Genomic DNA, 14,983 nt, shown 5'->3' with positions numbered 1-14,983 from the left:
TTTCCCCATCTCCATTCTATGAGGAAATTAAATAGTGATTCCTTGTCCTCGTTAGAACGGATTTCCATAGGTACGAATAATTTTCATCCCATTTGCAACCCTACGTGGAATATATATAGATCTCACGAAATCCCTTTTTACCTCTAACTATCACCACGTAATATTATTTTATCATAATCATGTTTTAGTATGAAAAGAAAAAAAATGTGACAAGTCATTAGATACTCCATAAAGAAAAACCTAGTCCTGATAAATCCGCTCTGGACTTGTTCAAAAAACTTGATTGTCCCATGAACTTGTTTAAAATGTCGTGACAGTTCCCTCAACTTGTTTAAAATGTAATTAATCATCACTCTGTTACAAAAAAGTAGGATACATGTAGAAGTTGTGTTGCACGTGTCTTAGAATGTTATTACTGTTACATAATCCAAATGATAGAATAAAACATATTCAAAATGAAGTTCTTACTTGTAAAACTTGACCTTTCTTGTATTAGAATCTCAATACCCCTACCACCGTCGTTTTGCTTTTCCAAGACCTGTGCAACACACATTCGGCATGCAATTTTTTTTTTTTTTTTGTTTTTGCAACCGAGTGATTAATTGACTATATTTTATGCAAGTTGATGAAACGATCTAGATATTTTATGCAAATTGAGAGGGTTATCGAGACACTTTAAACGTTTAAGAGGCCAATCAAGTTTTCCTGGACAAGTTCAGGCGCGGCGGGTGGCCGAGGTATTAAGCCAAAAATCTGTATTAGCTCAAGATTGAAACCAAAAGATGTAAATTACAGAGGCTCTTCTTTTCTTTTCAACTCACCATCTGCTACATTATTGATGACCATAATCAAAGGCTTTCCATTCCCATTTTCACCTTCTTCTGAGACCTGCAAAGGTTCCAAAGAATCAACGATATCCCGCATCAGAGGCCGCGCTTTCGGGTTCCGGTTCAAGCAATGATAAGCTAGCATTGCTGCCTTATGCACCCCTTTGATAGGATAATCCTCCTGTAATCTTTGGTCTACAATGTTCAGCAGTTTCTTCTTCTCTTTCAGTAACGGGAGCGCCCATTCGGTGAGGTTTTGCTCTCGTGCAGGACGCGATTTGTCTAAAGATTTTCGGCCCGTAATAAGCTCGAGAAGAACTACTCCGAAGCTGTATACATCGCTCCTTGGAGTCAAATGTCCTGCAATATATAATGTTCGGGCGAATTAGTACTAACATTCGAATTCGACTTTGTAAAAATGCTGCGAATTAGTACTAATGCTCGTTCGACTTCGTAAAAATGTTGCAAATTAGTACAAATGCTTGAATTCGACTTCGTAAAAATGCAGTGAATTAGTACTAACACTAGAATTCGACTTCGTAAAAATGCTGCGAATTAGTACTAATGCTCGAATTCGACTTCTTAAAAATGCTGCGAATTAGTACTAACACTCCAACTTGAATTCAAATGTTGCGAATTAATACTGACATTCGAATTCGACTTCTTAAAAATGCTGCGAATCATTCGAATTTGACTTCGTAAAATGCTGCAAATTAGTACTAACACTGGAATTCGACATCGTAAAATGCTGCGAATTAGTACTAATGCTTGAATTCAACTCGGTACGAATTCAACTTTGTAAAAATGCTGCAAATTAGTAGTAATACTCGAATTCTTCGTAAAAATGCTGCGAATTAGTACTAACACTTGAATTCAACTTTGTAAAAATGTTGCGAATTAGTACTAATACTCGAATTCGACTTCGTGAAAATGATGCGAATTAGTACTAACACCTGAGTTCAACTTCGTTAAAATGCTGCAAATTAGTACTAATGCTCGAATTCGACTTCGTATAAATGCTGCAAATTAGTACTAATGCTTGAATTCAACTCCGTAAAAATGCTACGAATTAGTACTAACACTTGAATTCGACTTCGTAAAAGTGTTGCGAATTAGTACTAATGCTCGATTCGACTTTGTAAAAATGCTGCGAATTAGTACAAGCACTTGAATTCGACTTCCTAAAAAAATTGCTGCCAATTAGTAAAAACACTTGAATTCGACTTCGTAAAAATGCTACGAATTAGTACTAATGCTCGAATTCGACTTCGTAAAAATGCTGCAAATTAGTACTAATGCTCGAATTCAACTTTGTAAAAATGCTGCGAAGTAGTACTAATACTTTAACTCGACTTTGTAAAAAGTGCTGTGAAATAGTACACACTCAAATTCGACTTCGTAAAATGCTGCGAATTAGTAGTAACACTCGAATTCGACTTTGTAAAAATGCTGCGAATTAGTACTAATGCTCGAATTCGACTACGTATAAATTCTGCAAAAAAATTAGTACTAATGCTCGAATTCAACTTCGTAAAAATGCTGCGAATTAGTACTCATACTAGAATTCGACTTTGTAAAAATGCTGCGAATTAGTACTAACACTCGAATTCGACTTTGTAAAAATGATGATATAGAACAGATTCGAACCTGTCATTATATATTCGGGTGCTGCATATCCGTATGTTCCCATTATTCGAGTAGAAACGTGTGTTTTATCTCCCATAGGCCCGTCTTTCGCGAGACCAAAATCGGAGAGTTTCGCGTTATAGTCCTGTAAGCAAATGCAGTTGGCTAATTTAACTCAAACAAGCAAAAATTCTTCATAAGTTCATAATAAAATGCTCTTTTGATTAGCAGTTTGGACTAATTACTGGGTAAACTATTTGAATTCGATTATATCTATGTTGCACGGAAACTTCTATTCAATACGGTTTCCATGTTTCGTTTCCTAGCTATGTTTTTTCTAGAAATAACTTTTCCGAATGTCCCTTTTTGTTTTCGTGCAACATAGTATTTGTATGAGATGATGATTTTTCGTTAACTAACAGGATATATTGCACGGAAACTCCTGTTCAATACCGTTTTCATGTTTCGTTTTCGTTTCCTAGCTATATTTTTTGTTTGGAAATAACGTTTCCGTTGTTTGTTTCTGTTTCCGTGCAACATATATAGGCCCTGTTTGGTAAAGAGCTTTTTAGAATAAAATTAGATGTTTGAGCCACTTTAGAGGTTTTGACTAGTCAAATCTCTAATAGTAACGTTGGGTGAAAAGAGGTTTGAAAGAAGTTGGATCCAAAAAAACTAATTTTGAAAAAGCTCGTTTTAGAAGTTTTTTCAATTAGCTTATTGTTATATCTCTTTTAAATGATATTTTTACCCCTAATTCATACCCTTTAAGGCCCCTAATAAAATATAGCCGTAAAATATCAATGCCTTTATTTGTCATTTTACACAAACTACAGTAAAACCTCTATAAATTAATAATGTTGGGACCATGAAATTTTATTAATTTAGAGAGATATTAATTAATCGATAGATTAATAATTATTAATTTATAGAGTGATTTAAATTTTTTAAAAATAAATTTTAAATTATTAATCGTTTCAAACATTGTAAGATTCGTACAGGGGATGAATATGTCACAACGAATTTAGAGGAAGCAATCACGGAAGCAGACATTCATGAACTTGAGGGAATGATTGGTCAGCTTGGTTACCGCAATCAAATGAATGTCAATCAAATATTGGATTATCCAGGTGGAAATGATGAATACCCACAAGTCCAAAATTTAGAAGAAATTGTATCAAGTGTTATGCAAAATTCAATTGAGGATGAAGCTGAAGATGATATGGTACCTTTAAAACCAGTCACAAGAAAGGAAGCAATTATAACATCATCCACTCTTTACAAATTTTTTTTAAAATTTGACAAGGCTACACCGGAACTTTTGAATGCACTAAGAATAGTTAAAGATGAAATTCAACTAGATTTAAATTTCAAGAAAAAACAAAATACTATAGATTCATATTTTGCTAAATTATCCCAAGTATGTATATCTATATATATTTCACATATATATTTGAGAAATTATTAATTTATAGAGGTAATAATACAATGTATTTATAAGGGGTTGTTCCAGAAAATTATTATCTTATTAATTTATTAAATTTCATCATTTTTTGAACTGGCCCAAGTCGGGACCAGAAGAAATTATTATTTTAAAGAGTTTATTAATTTATCGAGTATTAATTTATAGAGGTTTTATTGTAATATGAGCTAAATTTACAAAATCAGCTAATCAAATCAGCTAACTAAGCTAACAACTAACGTAATCCGCTAACAACTATTTGGCAAACAGAATCATAGTATTTGTATGAGATGATGATTTTTCGATTAACTAACCGGATCAAGTAGAATATTCGAGGTCTTAAAATCACGATAAATAACGGGTTTTTCAGCTTCATGTAGAAAGGCAAGTCCTTTTGCTGCTCCAAATGCAATCTTCATTCTGATATGCCATGGAAGAGGAAGTAAAACCCCTATATCAATCAAACAAACGTATACATTAATAATAGTATTGTTGTGCGGATTTAACGAAAGAATATATAAACGAGAATCGAAAACAGTCCAACAAGACCACGTTGCTTCCCGCCGTAGTGTGTTATACTGATTCAAGACATTACGATAAGTATATTAATAGATAAGGTGCAAAAATATCCGGAAGCAATTTTGCCTCTAACCTTTAAAATTGTGAATTTTATCCCCCATTAACGCGGGTGGTCACAAAAGTTTGGACAATGTCTTCAAAACGTCACAAAAGTTTAATTTGTCTCATAAAATCATTTAAGTTTGTTTTTGCCAATAAAGTCACTTTTGATGTTTTTCGATCATTTTTTCGTAAAAATTGGTCACGTGGCATCTCAACGTCACGTCAGTGCCATCTAGCATATTAAAAAAAAAATTATTCATTGTAATTAATAATCGATATGCCACGTAGGTTAATTTGTGATTAAAATTTTAATTGACACTTGAGTTAATTTATGGTTAATTTTTTTTATTATGTCACATGGTATAGAAACATGTGATTAGATGCCACGTGAGCAATTTCGGTGAAAAAATGATCGAAAAACGTGAAGTTCAATGGCCATAAGTGTAATTTACCCTACATGTAAATGCCAATTATTTATTATCGGGATAAGGTATCAAAACAAACCTATGTTTTTTTTTTTGGAAATATCAATTTAGGGTTCACGTACAAAATAGCACAAATATAGATTTAACATTTTAAAAAAAGTGACATATAAAAATACGAGAAAATATAACAATAATTTTAAATATTCATGTCTTTCAGAACATCAACTCTAACCAACCAAAAAATTTACGTGTCAGTTTTGTGCCAACCCAAAAATACCACATTATCTACAAAGCTAAACCGAGACACTAAAATTACGTGTCGTGTAATCAGATCATGTGTACTTTTTCCACCTCTAATAAGAGTCACTAAACTTTATACTTTCTAACATTATGACCACAAAAATTCAATTTACCTGTTTTTTTTAGAGATAAGGTGCAAAAGTACACTTAACGTTTACAGACAGAAGCAATTTTACCCATAACGTCTAAAATGGTGCAATTTTACCTCTAAGTTGACAGCCAATAGCAATTTTACTCCTAATGTTCGACAAGTTGGGTTAATTTCAGACAATATTGTAACATATATATTTTGTTCCTTATTCCGCACCAATTGTATATCAGTTCGTTAAAAAAAAATTTCATATTTTCTGTGGTTTAATAATAGATTTGGAGGTTAATATTAATTAATTCGACAAAATATTTTGATTTTTTTTCTAACTCATAAAATTGACAGTATATTTTTTATTTTTATTTTTAAATTTCCACGTCTTATCATATGTTTATGATATGTCACTAATGAATAATAAAATGACTCACATGTTAAATTTAGATGACAAGATTCATGATCTAGAAGACAGTTTGATGAATTATTTCTAAAATTGATCATACTTAAAAACGTTAAGGGTAAAATTGTTATTGGCCGCCAATGTTAGGGGTAAAATTGTAACATTTTAGACATTAAAAATAAAATTGCTCCTGACTGTAAATATTAGGGGTATATTTGCAGTTTATCCCCATTTTTTATAAAGCAAATTTATTCTATTAAAGCAATATTGAAAAGAGAATATATAGTTAAAGAGGAAAATTTCTACAAATGGGACCAGATAAATATTAATCCCTTTCACTCAAATAATACCATGTCATTTCAAGTATTGGTGTGACATCATCTGAGTGGAAGGATCAGTACCGGATTCAGTTTACATTAGAAATTCTTATAGAGATACTTACTTGAAAAGAGATTATTTTCAACACTACCCCGAGCCATATACTCGTATATTAGAACTCGGTGTTCATTTTCGCAGCAATATCCAATCAATTTCACCAAATTTGGATGAGATAGCTGCCCCAAAAATATCACTTCTGCCTATATTTTCCATCACAAACCAATGTAATATTAATTAGAATAAAAATATTTTTTATTGATCGAGTTCCTCGTCTTTTAGTTTGACATGTCGAGCTCTTTATCAATTATAATTACACATGTAAATCTCTAACATCACAAAAGAAATTAGACGTGAACATTGAACTCGTTAAAAGAGCATTGCTCATTTTACCTGAAATATAGATGAAACGTGCAATGCTCTTTTTATTTTATCAAGTTTTAAGGTAATTTTTCTAGTACGGAGAGTTTTATGCGTGTAACAGAAGTTTGAGATCTATTTCAATAAAATCATTCCGGCTCATTCAGATAGAAAAATTTCTGTAGAATAGTAAAGTAATATCCATGTTGGAAATGATTTACTTTATCACGTGACAACAAAAAAAAGTTACATTTTTTATCGGCTTACTATATCAGGAGCTCTCTAAACTTAGCTAAAAAGAAGATTGACTATCTAAACTTACATAGTATCTCATTAATATCATCTGAACTTATTTAAAGTGATATGATCAACTTCTTATGTCCACGTGGTAGAACAAAAGTAAATTTTGACAATTGAAAAGTTTACCACTTTATACAAGTTCAAGGAGTGACTATATCACTCTAAGCAACTTTAAAGAGGTCAATATGTCGTTTTAAATAAATTGAGGTGACTAATAGGTTATTTTAAGCAAGTTCAAAATACTAACGAGATATTTTGTAAGTTCAGAAAACGAATTTACCTAGGGCCAACTTGAATGAGCTCTCCTCATGTTTTAAGCGTTTTTTATTTGCTTAAACCAACTGTTTAGACACTGACACGTGGCACATAAATGACAACTATGAATATACGTAGAAGTTGGTCATTTCTAACAGGATTGTAATATCATTATTCGGGTTGAAAGCACCATTGATCATTGAACTTTCATGGTTGACTCAAAATGGCCACTGAACTTCAATTTGTCTGAATAAAAACATTTAACTTTCAAGTTTGTCTCAATTAAATCTCTTGAGCGATTCAAAGAAAAAAAAGACATGAGAAAAGTGATGTGGTTGCCACATCATCAACAATCAACTTGCACCGTTGGTTGAAACGACATGTGGCTATCACCTAGATGACATGTGACTGACACCTAACTAATTAAAACAGTATATGTCAGCTAGGTGGCAGCCACATGTTGTTTCAGTCACCTATATGACATGCATATGTCGTTTCAGCAACAATAAAAGGTTACTAATGTTGACGTGGAAGTCCCGTCATATTTTCGGTGTCATTTTGCTCTTGAAGCCGCCGAAATGACTTTATCGAACAAAATTCAAAATTGAATAATTTTACTGAGACAAATTGAAGTTAATTGACTATTTTGAGATGAGTTAACAATGGTGCATTTAACCCGTCTCACTGAATTGATTTTATTGAAATAAAAAAGCAAATTTGGTGATGACTTTATTGAAAGAAAACGAGTTCAAAAATATATCTCAAACTTCAATAACATCGGATGCAATTTGTCCGTGTGACTATAATTATACGAGAGTTTAATATATCAAAATATAAGATCGAGAACTTAATCAATAAAATCGAGAAGATTAGGACATAAGATAAGGGTTAAATGCACCATTGATCACTAAACTTACATAATTGTTTCAAAATGGTCACTTAACTTTAATTTGTCTCAATAAAATCTCTCGATTTTGAATTTTGTCTCAATTAGGTTACTTCGGCGATATTAATGGTTAAAAAGCATCAGAATGATGCCACAGCTGACACGTCAGTATAACTCAACTCATATCTTTGACCGAAACGACATGTTGCAGCCACGAGTCAGTTATTTTTATGAAAAACATTAATTTTGTGTTTTCTTTCATAAAAATAACCGATATGTGACAACCGGGTGGCGTATGCGTAAATGTCACGTGTCATTTTAGTCAGAAATCTGAGTTGATTGATGCTGACATGTCACAAATGTCATCATTCTGATGTCTTTTAATCATTAAAATCATAGGAGTAACCTAATTGAGACAAAACTTAAAGTTGAGTGATTTTATTGAGACAAATTGAATTTGAGTTACCATTTTGAGATATCCATATAAGTTCAGTGATTCATGATGCATTTAACCTATAAGATAAGTGAGCTGCTAAATACCGCCTCCAAATGACTTATCATTATCACCGTCCCACTTGGACTTTTTTACCCTTCTCATAATTTTGATCAAAAACTGCAAATTTTCTCTCCAAAATCATGAACCCGAACAACAATAATTGAAATTATGAAAATAATTGATGTGTGACAACCCGAACCCCGAAAATGGATGATTACGAGTCGGAAACATTAAATTTATATTTTTTTTTATCAAAGAACTCATGAAAATAATACATATTTTTTATGATGATTTTGCATTTTTCGTTCTAAAAAATTGAAGAATTTTGCATTTTTCGTCACAAAAAATTGAACGATTTTAATATTTTTCGTCACTAAATTTTTTACAATTTTGCACATTTCAAAATTTGGCCTAAATGGATGCGGTATCCGCCCGACCCATGGTGGGAATGGATGGCGCATCCGCCCCCACCATGGGTCGGCCGTTTAGGCCAAATTTTGAAATTTTCTCTCAATTTTTTTTTTCAGTTTTGAAACTTTTTATGCAAATGGCAAAATTGTCCAAATAGAAACGGTGATAAGTAATTTAGGGTGGTAAATAGCAAAACTCATAAGATAACTTACCAGCCATTCTCTGTGGCCTTGAAAGCTGTTATCACCATCGTGAACTTTGACAGCAACGGCGAGAGACTCAAGTCCTTGTCTTATATCTTCGCCGATGAAGCCTTTATAAACACTTCCAAAGCCGCCGCCGCCCAAAAGCCGATCTTGCCGGAAGTTAGCTGTGATTATCTTAAGTTCATCGAAAGTAAATGCAATCAATGGATTCGCAGCTCCATTACGACGCAAGTCTTCTACTTCTCTAGGATTTGATGGTAATCTTTTAGCATCTATATTTCTTGACGATGCTCTTTCTTCTTTTGGAGATTCTATGTAGAAATTATGGTATCAAAATGAATTATCGTGTGATAATGGTGTGTTATAATTATGTGAGAATAAAGTTCAATGTAGATTGACGGGTTAAATGCACCGTTGGTCACTGAACTTATATGATTGTCTCAAAATAGTCACTAATTTGTTTCAATAAAATCATCCAACTTTGAGTTTTGTCTCAATTAGGCCACTCCGTCGATTTTAGTGGTTAAAACGCATCGAAATAATGACATGGATGACACGTCAACATAAGTTAACTCAAATCTCTGACCGGAACGAAATATGACAGCCGCATATCGGGTATTTTTATGAAAAAAAACTAAATTTTAGTTTTTCCATAAAAATAATCTACACATGATAGCCATGTGGCGCATATGTGGATGTCACGTGTCATTTCGGTTAGAAATATGAGTTGTCTCATATTGACGTACCACTTATGTCATCATTCCGATGATTTTTAATCATTAAAATCGTTATAGTGACTTAATTGAGACAAAACTCAAAGTTGAATGATTTTATTGAGACAAATTGAAGTTGAGTGACTATTTTGAGATAACCATGTAAGTTCAGTGACCAATGGTGCATTTAACCCGTAGATTGACTTGTAACGTATGCAATTATGCAATTTTACCCCTTATGTTTCTAAACAAGATCAATTTTACTTGTATTTAACAGGAAATTTAGTGGACTGATTTGACAGTTATTTGATAATTATTCGACTATTGTCTTACTAAACAGAAAATTTAAATTAACTGTTTTACTGTTATTTGACTCGTTATTTAATTATTAAATCGGACATTTCAAACGTCTAAAATATTTATTCTATTAGTAATACATTTATATACAACCTTCGAATGTTAATATTTAAATCTTCCGGATAAGTTAATTATAAAAAAACCAATTATAAAAAAACCGTATAAAATATTTACAATGTTACTAAAATTTAAAACAATTATAAACATCATGTCTAAATGTACCTAACTGATTCAGTTTATCGATAAAATTATTTGGAAGATCGACATAACAGTCGAATAACAATCAAATTAGTTCGCTAATTTTTTTTGTTAGATGTGGATAAAATTGATCTTGCTTGGAAATATTAGAAGTAAAATTACACAATTTGATATGATAAGGTAAATCTGACTTCCCCAAAACTGATTGGGACAAATTTGGACCTTATCCCTATATATAATTATATATAGGGATAAAGTTTAAATTTTTGCCCTTATTTAGGAAATTTAGATTTACCCGCAATATAAAAATTAATTTTACCCTTAGAAAATCATTAAGTCAATATGTTATATTATTAAATTAATATATAGCATATCAATAAAAGTCAATGATTCATTATGTCACGTCAATAAAATCAACTTACAAACGTGAAAAAAAAATTAATATGGCCAATCAAATTCCTTACTTTTGTTAAGGAGAGTCGGTCCTGGACAAGATTCAGGGTAAAAAAAACCCTTTTTCTTTATAGGGATAAAATACCAAAATAGGTCTATATTTTTTAGGAAAGTAGTTACGTATAAAAATAGTATTAATATAGACTTAACGTTTAAAAAAAATGTATCAATTTAGACCTGAGCCTAAATTGATACTTCCCCAAAAACTATAAACCTATTTTAGTACCTTATCTCTTATTTATATATATATATATATATATATATATATATATAATAATAATAATAATAATAATAATAATAATAATAAATTTTTTTTTTACTATGTTGATAGTTATAATATCATTCAGGTCTTTTTGAACAAAATAACATGAGGTTCGTTTTCTATTTAAACTTTTAAGTGCAATTTTTATTATTAAGAGTCCTTTATCTTTTATTTCGTCTAGAACTCATAAAATGTTAGGACCGGTCTCGTGTTAAGAATAGTGATTTGTAAGAAAAAGAACCAAATTTCTAAATTTTTAATTTGTTTTTTCTTTAAGATAAAAATACATCATGCAAAAATAACAAAACAAGAAAACCCAAAATAGTAATAGCAAGCAATTTCAAAAAGTTGGTATCTGAATGCTTAAAATACAAGTGATCTAAAGATACTAAATATGAAGATAAGTTTGAGGCCACCATATTGAGAAGCTTCCAAAAGATAATAGAAAAATAGAAAAGTGGAAAACCTTTATTAGTGGTGAGTGGGAATAAGTTGAGTGTGAAACTTGAAAAAGGTACCTACATGTTCTTTCTTTCTTTTCCTATTATAATATTCCTACCCTATAAACATAAATCTAGAAATTTAAATTTTAATAGGAATATAATATTTGTAAACTAAAATTTTAAAATGAATTAGTAAAAACCATCCATTGAGTCATTATCTTGTCTTAAAATCAGAAACTATGACTATTTAGGGGGCGTTTGGTTCACAAGAGGTAAAAGAAAAGGAATCAAGAAAGAGAAACTAAAGGAAAGGAAATGAATAAGCATTAATTTCCCTATGTGTTTGATATGTTTAGATGGTCGGTTCACAAGAGGTAAAAAAAAAGGAATCAAAAAAGAGAAACTAAAGGAAAAGAAATGAATAAACATTAAGGGGGCGTTTGGTTCGGGGTCTTTAGGAATGAGAATGGGAATGGAAGGGTTTCATTCCCTTTGTTCTTGTTTGTTTAACAAAAAAATTCATTCCCTTTACCCATTTTAGATTATAGGATTACCCCACTTTAGGTTAACCCATTACCCCAAATCTTGTAGGGAATTGGATTCCCTTTCCCAATTTTTTTGTTCTTTTTATTTTATCGAACCACAAATCTCTAAAATTTATAAAATTCCAGAATTTCTGAATTTTTGAAATTTTTGAAATTCCAGAATTTTCAAAAAGTCCAAAATTTCTGGAATTTCTAAAATTTCAGAATTTCTGGATTCTAGAATTTCTGAAATTCTAGAATTTTCAAAATTCCAGAATTTTGAACTTCCAAAATTTCTAGAATTTCAGAATATCTGAAATTTCAGCATTTCTAAAATTCCAAAATTTTTGAAATTCCAGAATTTTTGAAATTCCAGAAATTCTAGATTCTGGAATTTCAGAATTTCCAAAATTCTAGAATTTTCGGATTCTGGAATTTTAAAAATTCCAAAATTTCAAAATTTTTAAATTCAAGTTCCAAAATTTCCAGAATTTAATAATTTTTGAAGTTCAAGAATTTTTTGAAATTCTAGAAATCTGAAAGTTCAAAAATTCAAGAGGTTTGAAATTACATTCCCTTTCCTAAACATAACCAAACACATAGGGGAATCAATGTTTATTCCTTTCATTTCCTTTGGTTTCCCTTTCTTCATTCCTTTTCCCTTACCTCATGTGAACCAAACGCCCCCTAATTCCCCTATGTGTTTGGATATGTTTAGGAAAAGGAATGGGGTAAAGAGAATCCAATTCCCTACAGGGTCTGGGGTAATGGGCTTAACCTAAAGTGGGGTAAACCCATAATCTAAAATGGGTAAAGGGAATGATTTTTTTTAAACAAACAAGAACAAAGGGAATGGAACCCTCTCATTCTCATTCCTAAAGACCACAAACCAAACGTCACCTTAATATATACTGTACTGATCTATGAGTTGACTAAGGAAGTGTTTGGTTACCTACTTTTTCACCTCTCGTTTGCCTTTTCACTTTAAAAGGCAGAGTTTTAGATGTTTGGTTAGATACCCTGTTTGTTTTTTACAGCTAAAATGTAGCTTTTTACAAAAGCAGAGAATATCTGCTTTTTGAAAAAACATTCTTTTCGAAAGACAAACAGCAAACAATAAGTAGCTAAACAGATCCTAAATATAGATTTGAGGAATAAAATTTGGAACATTTCGAATTTAATTGATGGGTTTTGTTTAATTCAACCAAATAACTTGGAGGATAGGATGATATAATAAATAATATATATAATTTAAAATTATAAATCAACTATACAATTTGATAATTGAAATTGTTTATTTTTTTCATGTGTAAGATTTTTCACAACCATATTTCATATTTCAGTATCATTACAACTATTGATGCCATTAATATTTCAAAGTTAATATTTATTATTATTTAAAGTCCAAGTGAATTATAAAAGTAATGAAAGTTAAATATCTTAACTCTTTTTGAACTAATATTTATACTATTGATAAATTTTATACTATTTGATAAATTTTCTTAACAACGTTAATCCATTTGAACTCATTTTGCTAACAGAATTAAGGAAAATTTTAGGGTACTCCTAGAGTAATACTTCCGACCAATCAATTCACGACATATATATATATATATTTTTTCTTTCCACCAATCATGTTCGTATAGTGGTATTTAAAATGATTTTTATTGACTGTGAGCTTACTCCCGGAACACTGTAAAATTTCTTCAAAATTAACTTTTTTAGTTATCACGTCACCTTTTTTTACACTATTAACTGATTTTGACTGTATTTACTAACAGAATGAAACTTAATAGCCCTGTTTATCAAATTTTAAAATACGGACAGTGTTTGAGTTTATTTTAATACTTTTCTCGATTTATTATTCAATTAATCCGAAAATATATAAAATTTCACTCTCTAAAATTCAAAGTTAAAGAATTATACAGAAAATTCCTAGTGAAAGAATCATGACAGATACAGTGAAACAGAAGATGAACATTAAAAGAACAAGAACATATCCCAATCTTGAATAGAATCAAATATTGAGAAAGAGATACTCATAAATAGAATCAAATATATTCATATCAGAATCCAAAGAACAAGAAATGATAAACAGAGAATCAAAGAAACAAGAAAGAACAAACAAACAAACCTGGTTTAGCATTTGATGAAACTCTGTAAACTGAAGATTCCCATCTACACAAACAATTCCCCATTCTTATATATATATAAAAAGAGCAAAGATTTTTTCTTTCTTCAAAGATTTTTTCTTTCTTCACCACAAACAAAAACCCATCAATCAAAACATGAAATAATGATCAGATTTTTAAGTAAAATCAAGAAAACTTCAAGAAAAAACAAGTTTAGAGAGAGAGAGAGAGAGAATGAGAATGGAGATGATGAAAAAGGCAGTGTTGTTGAAGAGAAGAGAAGAAAGGAGAGGTAGTGAGTGGGAAGTTCTTGGCTATGGCGGAGATGGGATGGGCCCACAATAGAGAAAGGTTTCTTCTATTTATTTATTTAATTATTTATTGGTATATGAATGAATGAATATTCAGAATTGATTATGATTTTAGTGGGTGGTGCACTTTGATACCCACCAAAGCATCATTCTTTTATTTCCTCTATTATTCCTTCTCAACACTATATATTTCGATTACGAGTATAAATGAGTCCAACCGTTCATGAGCGTAAAACGGTTAATTTATAAATGAGTTGAGTTTGAGTACGGTGAATCTCGGTTTGAAAGTTTACAAGTAAACTTGATTATATGTTCATGAATAAACTCAATTATAATATAAACACACTTGTGAGCAAATTTGGTTCAATTATTCTTTTAATAATAATTTTTTGGAAAATATAAAAAAAATAAATTAATTTTATGTAAATTTTAGCTTTGTAGATTTTAAAACTAGTTTTGTATTAAAAAAAGTCAAATTAATATATATAATTAATGAAAATAATTAATGAGTTATTTGCGTGCGAAGTTCTGGAACTGAATTAACGAATTGGTCGC

At 30.7% G+C, this 14,983-nt stretch overlaps 1 protein-coding gene across 1 annotated transcript; it reads right to left on the bottom strand.

Moving 5' to 3' along the window:
- Positions 1 to 163: 163 nt before the first annotated feature.
- On the bottom strand, positions 164 to 14,453 carry LOC136232813 (probable serine/threonine-protein kinase PBL16). The gene is made up of 6 exons (XM_066022236.1): positions 14,120 to 14,453; positions 9,042 to 9,346; positions 6,189 to 6,324; positions 4,230 to 4,366; positions 2,475 to 2,598; positions 164 to 1,187 (listed from the first exon to the last, which is right to left on the bottom strand). Exons 1-6 carry the CDS (start codon positions 14,181 to 14,183, stop codon positions 790 to 792), a joined length of 1,164 nt encoding a protein of 387 aa, XP_065878308.1. The 5' UTR covers positions 14,184 to 14,453; the 3' UTR covers positions 164 to 789.
- Between the last annotated feature and the right edge of the window lie 530 nt (positions 14,454 to 14,983).

Source organism: Euphorbia lathyris, chromosome 6, assembly GCF_963576675.1.
Source record: "Euphorbia lathyris chromosome 6, ddEupLath1.1, whole genome shotgun sequence".
Taxonomy (NCBI): Eukaryota; Viridiplantae; Streptophyta; class Magnoliopsida; order Malpighiales; family Euphorbiaceae; genus Euphorbia; species Euphorbia lathyris.
This window is presented reverse-complemented; position numbering and strand designations above follow the sequence as displayed.